A 22,042-nucleotide genomic window follows, 5' to 3' on the forward strand; every position below is an offset into this window, starting at 1 on the left:
GATTAGTCGCGATCCTGCAGGCATGTTAGGCGTACACATTCTTGAACCATCAGTCCACCGTTTCGTAACTGTGTCGTGAGTGTCATACCAAATTTCGTCCAAATAGAAAATTTGTCGTTGTTTTTGTCTATATTTAGTTATTTGTTCTAAGTATTTGTTACGCAATTCCACTATTCTTCTGCTTTCCATAACTGCTTGACGTTTGTTCATTATTTTGAATCTGAATCTTAGGCCACGTTATGGCCGGAAGTATTCAATTTCTTCCTTATGATTTCAGTTGTAGGAATTTCATTGCTTTTGTAACAGTCGTATATTGTTTTTTTCAATGATTTTATTAGATGAACATCTCAAAGGTTTTAGTAAAATCACATCGTGTCTTGCGTTCATTAGGTTTGTTTTTGACTATTTTACGTACAGTTGAGATAGGAATTTCGGTCAAATCTGATGTTGCTTGTAATAGTTTGTTTTCCTCGAAACCAAACTTGAGATGTAGATTCTTATATACATTGAAACATACTCTCTGTGTTTCAATATTCAAATGCATCCGAACCTTATTCACTGGTATCTCTTTTTCACATTGTTCACCATCGCTATTGAAATCACCACACAGGAAAAAGTTGTTATCATACTCTTTATCACTATTAGTACTTGTCCAAGGACGCCACATTTTAAACAGATAACAAAAATTTCAAGTAATTGTAACTACACCAATATCGAAACTCAAAACGCGATTAATTCCTGAACTGTACATTGGTGACACAACGGCGATACTCATATCCACATTCTATTTGTCACCGTAACATGATTTCAAATTTAATTTTATGACTCTTCAGCCAATCATAAAACTCGATTAATAAAAATTATCCAATAGGAACCGCCAATTCTTCAGTCCACGTGGACTACTTAGCAGCGGCATTATTTCTCTGTATTGCTTTTTTTGGCCTTTGAGATGCCATAGCTTTAAGTATTCACAATAAAAATTACTTTGACTATACTTCAGCTTCGTAACAGTATTGAGAACCAAACTTAAATTGTGACTTTGTCACTCCAACTATAGAAACCCACGGTTTATAATGTATATGTAAATATGCCCTTTAATAGACACATTGAGCTGCAGTTAAGAAAATCAAATGGAAATAATGAATGGCAAAGAAAATAATAAGGATATGAATGAAGCTGTTAGAAATCAGTAGAATACAGAGACGTTCACCTTTTGTAATGATGCATAATTAATTATTGATCATTTACAATCCGTATTTTAATCCAGTCCGTGAGTCAATTTTGAGTTCAACATAAATTACAATACAGCAGCATGCAATTTAATATAATTTTATTTTCCATCAATAATTAATCAATCAGGAGCTAAATACAAGGAGCTAAATACAAATGTCGAAGTGATTCTTAAATAAATTTTATTAGTGACTTCGTATCAGAGTAGTAATAGATATTTAATAATTTTTTGTGATTAAATTTTTCAAAGGACTATATGAGTTTACGAAGGTACTTTCATCTGAACTTTTATAAAAATGAGTAACCAGGTTTGTCCAGGCTAATCACACGTTCAATTTATTTCAGAAGGCATTGTTGGAAAACTGCCCACATCTAGCTATTGGGTGACGATTCAAAATATATTTTCCTTCACTCTAATAAATATTGGTCTCAAAATTATTAATTTAGGATAACAAGTAAAGTTACCCGAATGAGATTTTTTTCTATTCTATTCTAATATGGGGGAAATAAAACAAAGTTCATGTAAAGATAATGTTTTTGTCTTTGAGTATGTATTCAAATACTTCATAAGCATTCAATAAATTATTAAAACATTTCTTTCAACATACACTATATAATATTTTTACAGAGATGAAAGTACAAAAAAAGATTTACAACAAATACAACTTACAAGAACAAAAATAATAACTATAATCGAAAATTTCAACATCCAGAATTATATATGAACATTAATGAAAAATAGAAATATATATATATATTCTTTACTTTACATACCACCAATAATGGGTACAGAGCAACCATTCAACATTTTTATTCCAGTGAACTGACAGAGTTTCTGATGCTTCCAAAACAAAATGATAAAGTATGTTATAAAAGAATATTTATCTATTATTTCGAGTATAAAATAGATAAAACATTAGAAAAGTATTAAGGTATATAAAATATGATGTAACACATGAAGTACTTCACGGTAGGTATCACATGTTGAAGTATCATTCCGGGTGCACATCCGTTCGTCTTTGACATTATCACGACACTTCGGCAAGATCCAACTTGTCATATTCATATGTTTTGTTTGGTAGACGAACTTCAAGTTCAGTTACCAAGGGTAGCACATGCCGAAACGTCGCCAAAATGGATGTACAGCAAGATGACATTTTTGTCATGAACAATAATCATTAGCGAAAATATAGAAACAACTATAAAGTAAAGTTATGATATCATTCACAAAAATTGAATGATTGCTCTATTTAGGTGCTTATAATTATGAAAGGTGATCACAGAAAACAAATATATTAGTCGCAGTTTATGAATTTTGTAATACTGAGATTGTACGACATATATTATCAAAAGTTATCACATTACTCCAGCAATACAGTCCTACTTTTTTCTTTTTCTTAATCAGTTTCACCTTTTAGAGAAGTACCATAAGTAATGTAAATTTTGTAAAATTTTTTTGTGAAGGTTAAACAAAAAAAATTACAACTTAGGACCAGTTTCAGTATCAAATACTACCAGAAAATTCAAGAAAATAATAAGCTTACAAAGGGTAAAACTAGAACCTCTGGCGCAGAAAACTAATTCCTAACTCTAAAACTCTTTTGAAAACATCCAAAAATCTAGTGTCATGTACCGGTCTCAACAAATCCAGACAGTTTTAAATTTTTTATGGCCGTTCTCTAAGGCGAGGTTGAGCGACACTAGATTTTTCTGGTCTTCAAAATCGGATATGTGCTGCGTGTTCTTTGAAACTAGTTTCAACGGCTCGTTCAGTCTGGCCGACATCTTTTTTTGTCACAGGCCTCACAGTTCATTTCCTAGATCCCTGATTTTTCATTATCCAGCATCTTGTGATTGTTGAAGTAAGCAAGAAGTCCTGAAGGCTACTTTCATATTCAACTTTTGGCTCGAAACTTCTTGCTCACTTCAACAATTGTTAGGTAACCCTGAAGACGAGATGTTGGAAAATGAAAAGTCGGGCATATGAAATAAGCTGTGAGGACTGTAACAAAAAATATATCGGCCAGATCAAGCGAGCCAATAAAACTCGTTTCAAAGAACTCGGAGCAGATATCCGATTTGAGAATACCAGAACACCAGGGGCCTAGATTTTTGGAAGTTTTCGAAAGTCTGGAAATAGTAGTATGGCATGAAAACTATGAACAATTCCAAACAGCCTATTGTATTCCTTTTCTTTTTTCACGAGAAAATTTCCCGCAAATTTTTACCCAAAATCATTGATATGTTTCTGAAGGTAAACGTGTACCCTGTCAGAAATAAACAGAGAGTTTCAGAGTTACGAATTAGATTTCTTCATCTTCTGAAGGAGCTAATTTGGTTGGTAAAATGCGCGTCGAGAAGAGTTTTGCATTTCTGGTGATTGGGACGGGTGGAAACGATACACATTTAAAAAAAAACGCCTCGATTGAATGTCATACATTAAAGAACTAAAAGAGAGACCTAGTGAAGTTATTTAGGAAAATTCATAATTTAAGACATATACGCTTGATTTGTATTAGCTTATATTTACAAAATCAATATGTGAACAGAATATTCTAGGATCGTATCTTCAGTATAATTGAAGCCTTGAAATTTATGGGAGTCAGTATACACTTTTTCTTGAAATAATTGTTTTGAAACTTCTATAATCGATATCTCAATAACTTTACAGCACTTTTGTTCAGAATATGAATCTTTCAATGACTCCTTATTGCTTGTAAAGGATTGTAAAGGCCTAAACTCTTCAATGCTAATGACATGGCTGAAATTTAAAATCCACCAATCTAGGAATACAATATTATTATTATTTACTTCCACAAGTGCAGAAAGATGTATTATCCATAATTACACAATATTTTTAATTACTGTAGATAACTTCTAATAATAATATGGTACATTCTCAAATAATATTTCGAAAATGTTTTTTTCTTCTACTCTCAATATCAAAAACAGTATAATTTCTAGACGTCTGAGTCAAGCCTAACAGTAAAACCTAATAGAAATTATTATAAGTACAGGAAGAATTATAATTGCACATCACGATTTGAAAAATCAACTATAAACAGCACATAATACAAAAATATTGCATCGTTGGTATCGAGGTAAAACATAGACTGGAACATATAAATAATCAGAGGATCCTGAATAATCACTAGTAAATATCATAATTTTATTGAAAATCTACTGAATGAGTTTCAGTCAAATATTCAGCATGTAAGTGTAATTAAAAACACGCCTGATATTAGTAAAGTCTGATGCAAGATAGTGAAATTAAATATCATTAGAAGTAGGTCAGAGTCATCGAAAACAGAAAACTCTGAAGCCCTATTATTTTGCTATTGAAATTTTGGTTGGTAACATTCATATTTTAGAATGCCAAAATATTTTTCACTTTGGGTGAACAATGAATATCTTGTTCACTACTCAGTATCAATTCAGCGAAACAAACAATTTTAGTTTCAAGCAACTATTCACTAAAAAATAATATCCAACATAATTACCGCATCTTTGGTTCATAACCAACTGCAAAAAAGGTGATCGACATTTTTCATTTAGAGAGCCACCTAACAATATAAGTAAAAATCACATAATTCAGCCCTTCTTTTTTAATGCTATAAGCACCATTGCATTCAGTATCTACAGGAAATATCTAACCAATTCTTGAATCTACCCATAAGTCTTACCATTACAGGCACAAAATTCAGTGATATTCTCAATGCTTTTTTTTCGAAGAAATGATCAAAGAATACGTTTCGTCCAAGAAAACTTCAAATTCGACAAACAGTTTTCTTTGTTTCATTTACCTTATTTTGTATTCAACTTTCAAATAAATTCCATAATGCATATGGTGATGAACACTTCGGGAGTTTTTCACTCCTTATTTATATTTCCGTTATAACCGCCCGGGTCAAAAAAAAAATCAAAAATACATAATACTGTCTTCTAAATTTAAACATCACTTTCAGGATCTGTTTCACTTCTAGGTTGCCCAAAGTTTCTAGTGATGGATTCGCTCATCGAACGAATATTCGCAAGATGTACATCATTGGCAGGCACTGAGAAATAATTGAGTCTTTCTAAATCTGGAACAGCATTCAAATCGTCATCTGTTCTGTAGCAATTGTCGTATTCCGAATCATACAGGGCACTAAGAGAATCCAGTGACATCATGGCGTCCGAATCAAATATTCTGGATGATGCTCTTGACGACATACTGGTATTGTCATCCATATCGCCTTCGTGATTATGGTCAATGTATGCTGAGTTAACATCGCTGAGCGCTCCTAGAAAAATTCAAGATGGATCTTAGAGACAATTAATCTCATATACTTTCACACATTAACTATTATTTTTCTTTGCATTAAGAGATGATTTTTCAAAATGTCTCTTGTTAGTGATGAGAGCAGAATAATCGGTTGGAATGGGTCAACATTTTGTATTGAAAGTTTAGTACTATATTATCATGAAATCTGGGATGATTTATAAATGCTCATGGTTGCCAAGGACGTTTGACTATATCAAGTTTATTTATTGTTTTGTCGTGGTGGAGTGAAAAAAACGGTTTCAAAACATTATAGAACTTTTCAATGTAATAAACTATTATAGATAAATATCGATTGATGAGTTTCCAACAGCAAAGTAAATTTGTTGAAAATGGTCAAATTATGAACTAGAAAGAAAGAAAAAATGTGTTAACAACTTTATTTTACTGTTCATTAACTGTATTCGATAAAAAAAAAAAAAGGGAAAACTTGTCCTTATACTCCAATAACACTTCAGACACATCTGATACAATTATGTTACTTGCGCCTAAATTGATTAGGTAAACTTTACCTAGTCAGGTAGGTCTAAAGTGAGTGGGTCTATTCGAGTGGGTCTATTCGCAAGGGTTGCCAAATAAATCCAGCTTCTTAACGAAGCCGAACTTTACCTAACTGGTTACGTTTAAACAACTAGAACACTCTTCACCTTCGCTATTCCTTTTGATCTTAAATGACTATAAGTAGATATAACGATTATTTCGTGAACAAACAGGCCCACACTTGTCCCTTGCTTCCTTTGCAGCATTGCCGCCCTACCTCTTCAAGTTACCCTATCCCGAATAACTCATTTTCTTGATTTCGTAACATATTGGTTTGATTGTTACCACTATAAGGAACCAATCTTAACTATGTGGCAAACTAATGACCTATTCCTTGAAGTTAGTTAACCTTTCAGCGGGCGCGTGTTGAAAATTACATAAAGAGGCGCGTGCGGACTGGTAGTCCCCATGTGAGTGTGGGCCTATATTTTAGGATATTCGATAGGTTTTAAGTAAATTGTGATATGTACTTGAATAAAACACATTTTATAACAAATATAAAAGTTTTTACAGATGCAAAAAATAATACAAAAAAAATCAAAAATGGAAACAAAAGAGATTATTTCACAAAACAGTATAAAAATAACGTTAATCACTTAGTATTAACCTAAACAAGTAGAACACATAAAAGTAACGTGCTCTAAGCACATAAATTTATGACACTTTTTGCAAAAAAATCTTGATTGACGATTTTTCTTGCGATCGCAGTAAAAGCATCTACCTTTCTCAGGATGTGTATCGACTTGCCTAGTCGCTTCTCTTCGATACCACATATTTCTATAATTCTCAACCTCAAATTTCTAGGTAAACAAAGGATTGTGGCCTTTTCACGCAAGTGATTTTCCAGTTATGCAAATCCGAGATTTTGCAAAAACTTACGACGTAAGATTTTATCGTTAGTGGTTGCATGGTGAATTGCTTGACAGTTTATACCACCTACGTTTAGACAAGCGTAAAAAATCACCATCGGCCATCTCCGTGTTGATCTGGCACAATTGTATGTTGCACATAACTTGTCTACAACATCAACTCCTCCTTTGGTCTTGTTATATTGTGTCAGTATCTCCGGCTTGAATGAATCTCCACTTTCAGAATCAATGCTATCATCGGAATGCATACTAGAGGCTAACAACACAACTTTTCTTTTCTTTGGACAATAAGATGCAAGGGTGCAGTTTTCTCTGAGGGCAAAAATAGTGGATTTTTCGGGACGATTTACGTGAAGCAATTCTTTTATTTTTTTTTTAAAAGTTCCCACAACAGTTGGCCCGTAATTTGTGATAAGCCTGTGAACTAATGGTATACTCATGAACCAGTTATCCATCGTGACGTTCCGTCCCGAATTATGAATTGGCTGGCTTAGTCTCTCAACAATGGACTGCCCTGAATTCTCTATGAAAAATTGCCCCTCTGGTTGACATATACTTCCATGTTGGCCGTATAAAACATTTTTGCGTCACATAAAGCAAATATTTTTATACCGTATTTATTCAGCTTACTCGGTATGTATTGACGAAACGAGCACTTTCCTCTGAAGGCTTCCAATTTTTCGTCAATGGTAGTGAACGCAGATAAATTATATCCATCTTTACAATTTTTCACAAACACGTCAAAAAATTGACGTATAGCTGCTAGTTTATCAAAACGCTTCCTTTCTTCACGACTGTCCTTGTCATCAAGTCTGAGACATCTTAGAAGGAACTTGAAACGTTTGATTGACATTGTTAGTATGAAAATCTCAATGCCCTTACCGTTGCTCATCCATAAATCATCTAAATTTAGATGATTTGCTTTGTATGTTCCAGAAATATATAAGAGTCCGTTGAGAGCTCGAATTTCATTTATATTAGTAGGTCTAAGATCTCTCTGTCGAGTGTAGGAATCAGAAAGGAGTTCGATGTATATGTTTGTATATTCTACAATAATCTGCAGCATTTCAGCATTGAAAAAAAAATCCAAATTTCTATAGCAGTCTTCAGTTCTCTAGTAGCTCGCTTTGGTCCTGGTAATTGTTTCAATAAATTGGCGCGCTTTGTTCTTTTTCGTTTATTAGAACACGGCAATCCATTCCACCTCGTGCCATCTTTTCCTGTATAGACTGGTTCACTCCTCCTTTCATCTTCTTGTCCTGATACTTCTACCGAGCTGAAGGTGTCTCCTTCATCTATCTCTTGTTCGGTATCATTATCGCTTCTTTCTTCCACATGATCAATTTCGTTGAGGTCCACGTCATCGTCTAATTCTTCCTCTTCATTTTCATTGTCTGAGAGGCATTCAAGCATCATTCTTTCGAGGATCTCCTGCTCGCGTTCATAATTAAAGGACATTGTATCTGAAACAAAGTGTAGATTGTAAAAAGAAACCTAATGAGGCGCGCGCGGAATGACGTTCCGCTAATATTTTATTTTTCACTTACGCTATTAGAAAATTATTTTGATAATAATGAGAAACATAGAGAAGTATAAATAGATCTATTTACCTGATTTAAACTTACCTTTTCATACACAAGGTAATAAAACAAAAAAATTACGTGCAAGGGAGCGCGCGGATTCACATTCCACAAGGACCTATCTTATTCACGTGTTATTGCTTTGAGCTGTCGCGGCGTACTAGAGTCATATGTAATGAGTTGAGAAGCTAGAGGGAGCCAGGAAGCCTACTTGCCAAGTTTAACAAAAATACAAACGATAGTATGTGTGTGCGGACTGACATTCCGCGTGCGCCCACTGAAAGGTTAAATGAGTTGGACCGTGGCTGCAGCTTGGAACAAATCTCACGTTTCTTCTGGGTTTGGTATACGGTATACCTCATTTTACTGGTCAAGCTTTCTATCTACCTTCCAATCTGTCCCTCAGACTCTTTGAAGTTCATAACCTATTGAAGAGAACTGCTCAGTTTTTGAAGCAAATTAATGCCCCAATTCTTTGTGGTAAGTGTTTGAAGAAATTGAGTTTAACTAGTTTAACTAGCCGAAAGTTTTGCAGAAAAAAACATATGATCTTCTCTTCTCTGCCTTGTTCTATGAGACACTTCATTTATGTATGTTGTCAATTGCATCGATTCTCTTATTTGGCAAGTCAAAGCTTTTCTCAATACTGAACGAGATTTGTAGGTGTACCCGCGGCAAACATATCACAATGATTATATATCTCACTCTTCCACTGTTGTGACATGTTGAGATTTTCCCAGTACCATTTCCACTACTTTAGATCAGTGGTTTTCAATTTTACTCTTCATTTTCTATTCCAACTTTCACAGTTGATCACAATAGGTACAAGTCGGCGGGGAATGGCAAAAGAATAGAGTATCCATGAAAGGATGATAGCAATGTTTGACCTGTGCAGGTCAAACAGCGCTGTCTGGTGTTGAATTACAATAGTTATTTATGTATCAAGGGAATTAGGAGGGCCTTAATTACCGATGGCAAAGTTTGCGTCCCGAGGGCCTCTGGCCCGAGGGACAGCAATTGCCTGAGGTTATTAAGGCTCATTAATTCCCGTGGTACATAGATAATTTTATTTCTGACCGATTTTAATAAAATTTTGTTCATTTTTGAAACGGAAAAATGTACCAATTCATTACCTTCCCGGTATATTTGAATCAGGTACCGTTGATTATAGTAGAGTTTTCTTGTTGCTAGGTTGTTGCTATGTTACTTGTTTATAAACAGAACTTTGTTATCAAGCTGTGTTTGCGGTGAAAACGTGTTTTCTACCCCAAATATAATGGAGGATATTTTGAAAAAAGCTGAACAAGCAAGAGAATCATTAATTCCATCGGAAAGTGAAGCCGTATACCAAAAAGAATACAAGATATATCTGGACTGGCTGACACGGAAAAATGTTATGCCAAAAGATGTCACTGAAACTGTATTTCTGGCATATTTTCAAGAACTGGTAAGGAATTTTCTATGTTTTTCGGTAGATTTGGTAGTAATTGTGTTTATTCGTTTCAGTCAGAAACGTATAGTCCGAATTCTTTATGGACTAAATGGTCAATGCTAAAATCGATGGTGACTATACATGAGAAACGAGATATCACCAAGTTCAATGAACTACAGGCTTTTTTGAAACGGAAGAGTAAGAATTATAAGCCGAAAAAGTCTGCTGTTTTATCTCCTAAAGATGTTATCAGATTCCTAAAGGACGCTCCTAATGATATTCATTTATTGCATAAGGTAATTTTTTTCTTATTTTCCTTTTTGTGTGTATTTATTTCCTTTTTTTTTGTTATAGGTTGTTTTGATTATGGGTTATTTTGGAGGATGCAGAAGTCAGGAACTTTTGAATATGAAGATATCGGATATAGAGGACCGGGATTCCGTTATGGTAGTGAACGTACCGGAAAGTAAAACTGGTGTATCGAAGAAATTTACAGTTGTGGATGAAAAAGAGTTCTCCGCTTTGCCTTTATTAAGACTTTATATGTCTTTGCGTCCTAAAGGTATTGAACGATTTTTTTTGAGCTTCCGACAAAATAAATGTACATCTCAGCCAATTGGAAAAAACATGTTTGGGAAAATCCCCAGCAAAATCGCAATGTATTTAGGATTGCCAAACTCATCTTCCTATACGGGACATTGCCTTCGTCGCACTTCTGCTACTGCTCTAGCCAATGCAGGAGCAACTATGACTAACTTAAAAAGACACGGAGGTTGGAAAAGTTCCACGGTGGCGGAGGGGTATTTGGAGGATAGCATCGAATTGAGAAATAAAACGGCGCGTATGTTGTCTACTTTGTCATCAGAAGAGGCAGGTACCTCGACTGTAGTGAACAGAAGCTCCAGCCATACAAAAGAAGAAATTGTTTCCAGTGGCGGAAGTTATTTTCAGGGAACATTTCAAAATTGTACAGTTATTATTTGTAATGACGTGAATAAATAAAATATGGTTCAGTTTTCATTTCTATTTATTTTTACTTGTGAAAGGTAGAGGGAATTATAAAATCTATAATGTCCCAAGGGAGTTATGACCCTCTTTATTGATAGCGTAACTATGACGATATAACCTCATAATATCCCGGTCAGAAATAAATATTTTAATTTTTGGGCTCCAGTTTCATATTTAGTCGCCGGCTTACAATGAAAACTGAAGATAAGATAAAAGTCAATAAAAAATGAGAAATAAAACTTTCTTTGTTTTTTTAACACTTTCATTTGTAACTAATGAGGGCTGACTAAGAATTTTAGCGTAATGTTATATAGCCCCTAGGGAGATCGGAGATGTAACGACCCTGCAAATGTTTCTGATTGAAAATTTGTTTAAAGTATGTTTTCCGTTAACCAGCTGTCGCACCCCTACGAATGACAACCCTCAGAAGTCAAAACTTGTGCGAGCCAAGGATTAACGAGGTCTTACCTTTTTAACGTGTGATTCTTAACAAAAAGCTATTTCAGTTTTGCTTCCATTTGTGACGACTTACCAATGCAAGGCTGGATTTTCAGCTTACACTTGCATAAAAAATAAATTCAGAAAGAGCTTCGGATTTTCGCATACAACTGACGGATACAAAGTCTAATTTTAGTACTATCATAAGAAAATAATTGAAAAATTTCACTCTTTACATTCAAATTGTTGTTTTTTAATAATAATTATTTTTCATTTATACCTTTTTTCTATCCTTTTATCTTTGGATTTTTTTTTCAACGTAGTTGAACGTAATTGCTAAGTACATGTACTTAGCAATTTGAAAAGAACAGGAAAAACATGTAACTCCTGTTTAACAAATATTATGTATGTTTCTAAAGAAATATACAGGGTTGTATAATAAACCAAAACCAAACCACTTCTGAGTATTTCTAGAAATTTCCAATGGCAATAAGTATAAGTTAGAGAGAGGATTGAGAAATGAAGGCATAGCTGATTCACTATTGACCTTATTCCTATGAAAATGTATTTAGAGTAATCCAATCATATTCAAAATAAAAAATGAATAGAAAAATAATGAGTTACGAAGGATTGAAAGCAAGAAAGAATGAAAAGAGAATTTTCGAATTCAGAAATACTACCTTCTGCATCTGTTAATCCAGTTTCATTAAGCATGGATATATTTTCCAAGGCAGGATCATCTGTGGTATACCCTGTGGATTCCCTATCATTCAGAAGGGGTTCAGAAGCACCTCCATCTTCATCTTCGGACCACTCAGAAGGACTTCCTTCTGCAGCCGTAGCTCCAAGATCTCGATTTTGACTATCCAAAACAATGTGTTCCAGATTCCGAAGTTTCTCCTGAATTTTTTCTTCCAGGAGACGTTTCACTTCAGCTTCCTATAAAAACAATTTTCAGTTTGTTTGAAAATTATGAATTCTCACTAATTTACCAGCTCCTTATCCACTGGCTGCAATGAAAATGAGATGTTTTTTTAGAATAAATTGCATTAATGAAAAGTTTTACCTAGGTAAATATATTGTGTCCTAATTTGTAAGCTGGAAGCATTATTTATGGTTCTTTTATTATTTAAAAATGAATGAAAATATTTCAAATCTATAAGAAATTAATTAAATAAACAAATATTGAACTAGTATATTCAGATGAGTTAATAAAAAAGATGGAGTCTATTGATATTATGGAAGTGATATCAGGAAAAATTACGAATAGTAAAGCTAATTCGTATATGGACACTGATAAACAATAACGTGCCACCCCCTATATGTTTTTTATTTTGAGTAAATGGCATATTTTGATAGATTCTAATTTCCTCCCAAAAATTTATTCAATATTATCTATATTTAAATGATTCAAACACTTTTACAGAATGTACCAAAGCTAATGAACTGGAACTTTTCAGTTGATGATTTTTTATGACTTGATATGCTAGTGCTATCAGTTTTTTTGTGTATTACTGTTTATTTTTGAATAAAGTGTGATTTGAATCTATTTGAGAGTTATATTTTGGAAAAATATTTCTAGAAAACTTGAATATTTCAAACCCTTTTTTAAGAATAAACAGGAAAAATAAAAATTATTCATAACTTGATAAAATATCAAATACCACATTCAAAAGTTGATGTCATTGAATCGCCCTTTGAATCTATTGAAGTGAGCAGAATTGAAGTTCATTACCTTGTATCAGATATTTCTTTTAAAACCTTGAAGTGAACTTAACTATTTACAAAAATCTTCAACGACAATGTAAAGTTGAATTTGGTTCAAAACACTTTCTTCATACTCACTTGGGCCGCTTCTTCTTCCATTCTTTGTTCTTCTCTTTCAAAACTTTCAAGGTCAGTATCATCGTCGTGGCCTTGAATTTCTACCATATCACAGTCAACGTCTTCTTCCGAATTTCTAGGGCACCTGAAACATTTTTTTCAAATTCCAATTCATTGACGAATTTCCGAACGTTTTTGCAGACACAGCGTGACATGAACTTTGTATAAGCGTGAAAAGTGCTGAGCAAGCAGCATGGATCAATGTGTTAGTGAAGCGTTTTGATATTCTATGATTTAGTTGCATAAAAAGTACTTCCGAAATATTTTAAAAACAATTTCAAAAACGTAGTGGGAGAACATTACTTAAATTGATTTTATACCTATTTATCATTTCGTTTAAACTCTTCCATCATTTCTTTCATGTATACTAATTAGTTATTGACAGTAATGTTATTTAGTCACTGCAGGTTGATTGATATATTCATTCTAGAGAAAAATGTGCAGAAAATGAAGATTTTCTTAGAATAACTATTTTGTTGTTATTTGATGAAAACTTAGTTTTCCATTTTCACCTTATTAGGTAGCCCTAAACGATCAATCTGCTTGATCAAACGATTAAGTCAATCGATTGACTCGCGCTTCAATCAACTGCAATCAGCCCTTCAATCTTTTGATCAAAACCTTCTCACCAGAAATGCGACCAGTGCACACTTGTTGTTCGTTCGCTGGTGGTTCATTTCGGTGAGCAATGGTTTCGAACACGGATTTGGCCTTGCTCTCCCTCACATTGATTGCTCTCAAGTGGAAAAAACAACAGAAAAGGAAACGACCGTGGTCGAAGGAGTGGTTTATGGTAATGATGCAGTTTTCTTGTTTCTGTTGTAATAGTCCTCGCTCTTCACTATCCATAATTCCGGACAAATGCGATATAATTCATTCAACAGGTTAATGAATTCCCGTTCAGAGTTTTCGGGAAGCTCACTTTCCGTAGCGGACGCCATGGTTTCTACCTAGTGACTGACGCAATGCTTGACGAAAATTGCCCTAGACGGTTAACCCCTCCTTCAACCGCTTGAGTCATTCAAACTTTCTATCAGTCACCATCAAGCCTCGCTTCAAGCGTCAAACAGGTTCCTACACGGTCAATCACGTTTGAGTCAATCGACTGACTCAAGCTTTTGATCAAAATGATTGACCGTCTAGAGCCTCTTTTAGACAAGCCGATTCTCATTTTTTTCAAGGTCAAAACACAAGCACTACAGGAAAATCCTCAAGTAGCTCTAGGAGCGGTGTCTGTGCGAAAGTAGCGATTCACGTTGGTTTTGAATCGCTGGAGATCAATTCTATTTGGAAAAACATTCTCAGGAAGTTCAATCCTCATAAACGCAGATCTTTGAATGAAAGAGTTCTTAAATACTGAAGTTTGTGGTGTACTCAAATAAACCTCAAAACGATGAGCAGCCACAATCCGTCGCGTATTTCTGATATGTACCGCTCTTGGTGGAATCATAAGTGTCAAGTCACTTGAACACTTCCCGTGAAAGTATCTATAGAAGAGAGAAACATCTTCATTCTTTCTTCGATGTTCCAGACTATCAAGGTTGCAAGTGATGTTCGCGTCTCCAATCAGGCGGATGGTTCTTGGATGGAATCCAGCAGCTTTAGGGTATGCTTAGGGACGGAGCTCCATACATGAGAACAATACTCCAAAGATAGTTTGATCTGAGCTTTGTAAACCATCAAAAGTTGCTGAGGTGTGTACAGTTTTCTGGTTCGGAACGGTGTTCCAAGCTTTTGAGAAGCAGCCTTTGCATTCCAGCGACATGATTGTGCTAAGACATATTGGTGTCCATTTTAACTGCCCAAGAAACTTATCGAAGCAGAAAGCGGAATTGTCTGTCCTGACATTATTATATCCGGTTGGGAGAGATTTATCTTTGGAGAAAATCAATGCCTGGGTTTTCGTGGCATTGAATTGAACCTGGTTACTTTCCCTCCAATTTGAAATCACCTCTAGATCATCATTAAGATATGCAACCTCCTGCTGTCAGTGAAGATGTTTATCCGCAGTCGATGTCCTGGAATCCAAATGGAATGACGAGATAAGTGTGCTGTCGTTAGCAAAGCTGTTGATCTTTGTTTCTGAATGCCATATTGTTGATCACTCAAGATGTTACAGCCTTCCAAATATCACTGATAGCAAAGCGACTGGCCTTTAGTTATTTGGAAAGATTTTTCTTGCCTATTTTGGGAATAGGCTGAAATCCCTTTCTTGTAAGACAGGTAAAAAGTCTGCAAAATACTGGTGTGAGTTCATTGGCACATTTTTTTATTACAATGATGGGCATTTCATCAGGACCAGATGCCTTGTTGATATTGAGCTGTTTCAAAATTCGCCTGACTAGACGTTGTTGAAAAGTAATTTTCGGAATTGTGGATTCTAGTGTGGGAATAGTGGGTGATGCCTTTTCAGAAAATCGAATGTGAAGTGGAACGCAAATTGTTCAGCTAGTAGATTTGCTTTTTTCTATGGCTGTTGTTGCAATTTAACCATCCGCTTGTGTTAGTGGTGGAAATGTGGATTTTGTAAAGTTTTGAATAACAGCTTAAGCTACTGACCAGGAGGATCTAGACCCTTTGGGATTGGCAAGCAGTTTATCCCTAATTCTCTGATTGTGAAGTTCTTTGCTTTCATTTATTCTAACTTTACAGCTGTTGCGAGCATTAACAAACCTAGTTCGGTTTTTCGGTACTGGGATTTTTGCGCCACTGCCGGTAGGCGAGATTTTTGCTCGCAATCTTTATTGAACCAAGGTTTGCAGTTTCAACTTCATTTCATTGAAAAAGGAGTATATGTATCCATGGATGATAGAATAACTTCCGTGATGTTGCAGAAATCGATTTTGAAGTTGCTAGTGGGCCTCTTAGCAACTGCAGATACCATGCTATTTCCCTGTAGACTGGTGTTAGAAGGCCTCTGCAGCCTGTCAGAAATAGTGGTTTTCAAATAACTTCTGCAGGGTGATGCCCTCGAATTAGCCTCCACCCGGAGATCCGATTGGGGAGCTATTCTATCTTCGGAGAATTTTGACCCTATTATTCCCACCCTTGAAACCGGAACAGCCGACACAGCAATGAAACGTTATTTGAATAGAACTGGCAGATACTTGATGAAAATACATATTAATACTCATGTGAATGATATCTGATTCTTATTCCACAACGAATGTTTGAAATACAAACTGAATAGAGAAAAGTATCTTATGTATAATTCAGTGTTCATATAGAAGTATTTGTTTCGAAAGAATTTTTTTTCTTTCGTGTAATTCAATGTTTATATGAAAGTGCTGTTTCAGGAGGACTTTCTTTCAGTTTGTGCCTGAAAGTTACTTCTTTGCATGATCTACACATCAATGTATAGAGTTAATTATTTTCAAATTGATTACTTCCTTCCTTTCTTTGGAAGATTCTCTCATCCCTTTTTTTGTATTTTTGTATCAGATGGAGTAGTAGAAATCCAAAAACTTTCTTTCCCAAAAATATTAATACAGTTTATTGTATGAGTAAAAATCATACTGTAACGAATCTGAAGCCGCCCCTGTATTAAACGGTATTAACTAGTTTTAATGAAACGTTTGCCCGAAAGCAACTTCACGCTGGAAGAAATTTGATGAATTTCAATATTTCCCAATGTGACGGTCTTACACACTGTAAAGTACTAGCCTATGTTTTTTTTGAAGTATACTTCTGTATACTCTGTAACTCATTATTTTTATGGCTTAGGCATTTCGGAAAATACAATTAACGTTAGTTTTTTCTTGAGCAGTGTTTTGAAATTTTATCTGTGTTGAATTTGAGAAAAAAATAGTTTTGAGAACATATATGATTAGCAAGAACAGATTAAAAGTTTACTACGAAAAATTCAAAATGTGTATTACACATAGAACAACAATGTTTGTAGTAAATATGAGGAGATATGGCGATGACTGGACTATGAAAAATTCCTTCACAAATATTTCCTTATTTATGAATAATGAGTAGGCACGAGTCCGGTTCTGACGTACTTATCAGCTATCTATAATTTTGTTCTTTAACAGTGGAATGAGTGACTCCTTCAACAAAGTAGATGGAGAAATTATAGTTAACAGAAAAATTCTATCGACAAGAAGACTCATAACACCCAACGAAAAATTAACTACTCGTATATCAAATGTATCTACTAGGATCCCCCATGATATCCCAGAAACGGAACTATTCAACGTGGGTTTAAATTTGGTTTCACCATTATCCTATAATAGAACTGAAGCATCCAATTCAAAACATGTCTTTAGTTTCTGCTGGCAAACTTATATAACTCCCATTGACCACTCCACTATACCCCAATCTATTGTTGTATCATTCGACGGGACCAGTTGTGTTTCAAATGTGAACTAGAGGGTCATTTAGCTGAGAATTACTTAGCAATATCCAACGACGAGCTGATCTCAAACATGGAAAGCACAACAGAAGTCCCTTCATTAATCAGAAATGAACCACAAGAACCCAATTTTCTATCTCTTCCTGAAATCGTCGACAAAACCTTATCACCTACAGTGGACACTTCAGTGTCAAGTCATTCGATGAAGATCAATATATCTAAGGGCAATATCTGAGATCACTACTCCACCCCCACGGCATTTCTAAGCCAGTAGCAAACTAGCTGACATAAATGAAACTATTAGTAGGTTTTCACAAATTAAGACAAGGTGCTGACAAATCTATTGGCAAAACTTACACCTCTAACAAATATACTGCTCTTGGTGGAATTAGGAATGTCTAGAAGCTGTAAAAGAGTAAAAAAATCATTTTACACATTCAGAAAATATAAAACTTTGGAGCACCAGATTTGAACGCTCAAGGGCCAGTCAAAATATCTTATGAAAAAAATAGAAGGCACATTTGGAAATAATTTGTATTAGAACTTAATAAAAGTACCCCCGTTGAGAAAGTCTGAAAAATGATCAAGAGAATTCCTGGCAAGCTGGATCCTAAAAGTATCAGCTATATCAGACATGAAGAAAGCAACTGAACCTCATCACAAGATTTAGCTAAAACACTTACTCCAACCTTCCAATACCATTCTACTGAAAAAACCCTAAAATCGATTTTCTAAATCAAAAATATAATCTTGCAGACAAACGATGCAACCTAATGATGATGAAAACTATCCAGAGTATCCAATTAATCATCCCATAATAAAAGAATTTTTAGACGACCTTAATGAGATTAAAAACTCTTCTGATCCAGAAGACATCTCTATAATTTTCCTGAAAATAATGCTTAATTATGCTAAAGAATTGCTTCTCTGGATTTGTAACATAATTTGGAGCAAACATTTCTTTCCTCTTCTGTGGTCGGAATCAATCATCGTTTCCATCCATAAAACCGGCCATTCAAAATCGTCAAATGAATCATACAGACTCTTATAGACTCTAACCTGTGCAATGTGCAAAATACTGGAACAAATCATTGATAGAAAATCGATATGGATTCTTCTGAAACAAAGACTTCTCATGCCTCAACAAAGCGGATTTCAAAAAAACAATCCAAACTCGATAATTTGGTAGAGTTCGAATCTGAAATTCAGGAATTTTTTGCCAATAATCAAGATTGTATTGCAATGTTGTATGATATATCCAAAGCATAGAATACAGTGCAGAAACACACAATTGTTAACACACTCCGCAAGTGGTTATTTCATGGAAATATTTTGAGATATCGTACTTTTTCGAGTTCGTGCGAATGAACTGACTTCAGGAAAACGGAGTCCCGCTGAGCTGTTCTGAAACAACTGGACTCTAACCATAATAATACTATCAGAATCGCCCTTGGGGCTTTCTGTACAAGTCTAACCGAAAGCTCACATCGTGAATTCGGTGAAACTAAGAGGCCATTGAAAGTCCGCATTACCGAGCACAAGAAACACACACAGCGATGAGAAACCAGCAAATTGGGAATAGTAGAGCATGTTTGGACTCATCAACATAACATCTAGTGGTCCTAAGCTGATATCATCCACATGGAGGAACACTGCTTTGGGAGGAAATTCAAAGAGCTGCATATATGCTGTTCAACAACAGCTAGCTTGGCTGAATGCGTTCAGCCAAGCTAGCGTAGAGATACGCAACATATGGAAACCCATAATTGAGCGGAAAACGGTCAACTCCCGCCAATAACCGGTGAAGCGGAGAGAGGGAACAGGGAATAGGTGAAAGCCCTTGAATGACCTATAAATAGTCATCAGAGAAATGAGTCCAGTCATCACCCAAAGACGATTGTGGATACTAACAATTGAAACATCGTGAAGTAACTTGGCTTGAAATATTTTAATTGTCATTGCTTTCCTAATGTTCAATTTTCAATTGTAGCTTGTATTTTATTTTATTGTAATTTCATTTCGGGGTTTTTTTGCTAAATATAATTGTTATTTTCAGCCATTCATTTTAATTTTATTGATTCTTTCAGGAATTTCAAATCATTATATATCATATTATACAATGGAAGTCCAAACTAATGAAATTCACAAGTGTATTGAGGTTTGACAAGTGAATTAAATTCCAAAGTAGGCGAACTCAAAAAAGTGTTGTTTGAGGCGTTTCATAGACATTACTAAAAATACTTCAAATTTGTTAGTTCAAAATTTTCATTCATATTGGATAGGTGATTCTCTGAAATTTTTGACTAATTACTTTAAAAACAGTATAAATCGTGAAATGCAATAGTTGCCATTGGCGCTGACAGGATTATTTTCAGGAGAGTGCATCTATATACTTCTATACTTCACCTGATACTATTAAAAATAGGACGGAATAATCATAATTCATTCCAAGTCTACCCTCCCGGCACATAAAACGAATACGTTATGTATGATCATTTTAAATGTCTTTTAGATCCTTTCAATTCAAATTCATATATAAATTTCTTCAGGAGAGTTATAGCTGGTATATCAGTTTGTGAGATTAAAAAAAAATGTTTAGTGTCCGAATAGTCAACATTCATACCACAGATCAATTTATATTATGATTTTTTTTGGCAAATATATAACATTCAAACTGAAAAAGAAATTTTTAAAAAAGTTTAGAGTTTTTGTCCCACATTTTTTTCTTTAACGATGGAGAATTAGTCAGCCAAAAGGCTTTTTTCCAAGTAATACATGTAATTAAATTTACTTATATAAATAACGATTTCATTATTGACTCTCTGTGGTCATCCCTGTCTAAACATTAAATATTTTTAGATTGTGGGAGGTTGAAAACCTTTCAAAAGTAATACACTATTTTCATTCAAATAGTTCTGTCTGTTTAAAATCTGTTTGTTGTGTATTGTTTTATAAGTTGATTTAATTTTTAGTTCTAACCATGCATCTACCTTCTAAACACCATATCAAAACTTCATATGCAACTAATCAAATGATACACATAGCCGGTTAGTAACCATCCCTTATGAAACCTGAATACCTGTCAAGAGGTGACACTTTGGCCAATTTAACAGATTCGCCTGGTCCTGGAGAAGGCCCCCTCTTAAGCGATCCTTCTTTGCTGCTTGCTCGAGGGGAAGGGGACATGCACTGCAGGTTGTTAACATTGTTGCCCCGAAAACCGAGAGCAAGCGCTTGAATTGCCGCCAGCCCCACCTGGTGGTTGTTGTTATTTGGTGCGTACCTTACGAGTGGCTCCAGTGCAAGGTCTTTGAGTTCCAACTTTGGGGGGATGTTCTGCAGCAAATTCTGTTCGTCCAGTAGCATCTGTATTTCTCGTTCGAAAGGAATATTGCTGATCTTATTATTCGGTGAGAGTTTTTCTCGAATGCCGATTGGACTCAGTCGCATTTGCCTCAAGTCTTTTTTGTCAGTTTGGCAACAACCATCCTTTCTGGAACTTTTTTCACTGCTGATTGTAGTCTTATTATCTTCCTCCTTCAACAGTTGCCTGATTTCATCGGCCTCTTTGAAACTAGGTGACCTCTTACAGTTTGAGGATAATTTGTTACACTCTAGAATCGAATCACTATCGTTTCGTATCCGATGTTTGTCCAAATTGAGAATTTTTTTAGAAGCTTTGGCACATTTTGCACCGTTAGCGCTAGTAGTTCGTAAGAGGGAAGTAGGTTTCGTGACAAATTCGAAACTTGCGCAACTTTCCCCTCGACAACTGTCTTCACCATCTAAAATAGGAGGACTCGTTACTACAGAAGAATCGACAGTGTTACAAGTACCAGCTAAAGCGAGTAACGCGTTTGGTGCTAAATTATTTCTTTTCGGCTCAACATTGTTGCGCAAAGAACAGTTTGGTGGAATATAATCTAAAGAGGCTCGGGGTGATACTTCTGGAGAAGATAATGGGTTGACTTGAATATCCGAAGGAAACAAAAATTGCTGGGTATCAGTAGGTAAGGGAGGCGATACGCAAGGGCTGGCGTCAGCGTCGGTTGTTCTGCTATAGCTCTCATCAGAACTACTGATACTAGGCGAATGATTCAAGGAACTGATTTCATCTGCCGATGAATGAATTCTTTGCGGTAATCCGGTATTATAGAGTCCCCCTAAGCTTTCATCAGAAAAATGTCGCTGGAGAGGACTATGTCTATGATGATGTGGGCTTTGTCTACTCTGAAGTAAGGGATTGTGTCTCGTCTGGATTATGTTGCGCAGAAGCTCCGCTGTTTGGTCCGGCGCACGTTGATTTTGATGAGGAGGAGGTACTGGTGCTGGTTGATGTTTTCTATTAAAAAACATTAATCAGAAAATAAGATGAAATTTATA

At 35.1% G+C, this 22,042-nt stretch overlaps 2 protein-coding genes across 11 annotated transcripts in view; one reads left to right on the forward strand and one right to left on the reverse strand.

The window, feature by feature from the left end:
* Positions 1–1,747: 1,747 nt before the first annotated feature.
* rut (adenylate cyclase rutabaga) overlaps positions 1,748–22,042 on the reverse strand; it is a 599,728-nt gene continuing 579,433 nt past the window's right edge. For 6 of the 10 annotated variants that reach the window (XM_074173685.1, XM_074173688.1, XM_074173687.1 and 3 more), the window contains 5 exons: positions 20,739–22,001; positions 13,264–13,387; positions 12,411–12,428; positions 12,099–12,357; positions 1,748–5,513 (listed from right to left, as the gene is read on the reverse strand). In XM_074173685.1, the coding sequence (XP_074029786.1) occupies positions 5,179–5,513; positions 12,099–12,357; positions 12,411–12,428; positions 13,264–13,387; positions 20,739–22,001 (1,999 nt within the window). In that variant the 3' untranslated portion in view covers positions 1,748–5,178. The remainder of the gene's footprint in view (positions 5,514–12,098; positions 12,358–12,410; positions 12,429–13,263; positions 13,388–20,738; positions 22,002–22,042) is intronic. The other 4 variants (XM_074173684.1, XM_074173691.1, XM_074173689.1 and 1 more) reach the window with 3 other exon arrangements.
* On the forward strand, positions 9,535–10,938 carry LOC141481686 (uncharacterized). The gene is made up of 2 exons (XM_074173693.1): positions 9,535–9,987; positions 10,047–10,938. The coding sequence occupies exons 1-2, from the start codon at positions 9,817–9,819 to the stop codon at positions 10,440–10,442; spliced, it is 567 nt and encodes a 188-aa protein (XP_074029794.1). The 5' UTR covers positions 9,535–9,816; the 3' UTR covers positions 10,443–10,938.

The sequence above is a fragment of the Leptinotarsa decemlineata genome, unplaced genomic scaffold (assembly GCF_025532065.1).
Source record: "Leptinotarsa decemlineata unplaced genomic scaffold, Ldec_3_MD MMD2_tig00000251_RagTag_RagTag, whole genome shotgun sequence".
NCBI lineage: Eukaryota > Metazoa > Arthropoda > Insecta > Coleoptera > Chrysomelidae > Leptinotarsa > Leptinotarsa decemlineata.

Coding starts and splice junctions, on each gene's coding strand:
- LOC141481686 (XM_074173693.1), top strand. CDS start 9,817: ATGGAGGATATTTTGAAAAAAGCTGAACAAGCAAGAGAATCATTAATT. Junction 9,988..10,046: donor TGGCATATTTTCAAGAACTG/GTAAGGAATTTT, acceptor TATTCGTTTCAG/TCAGAAACGTATAGTCCGAA.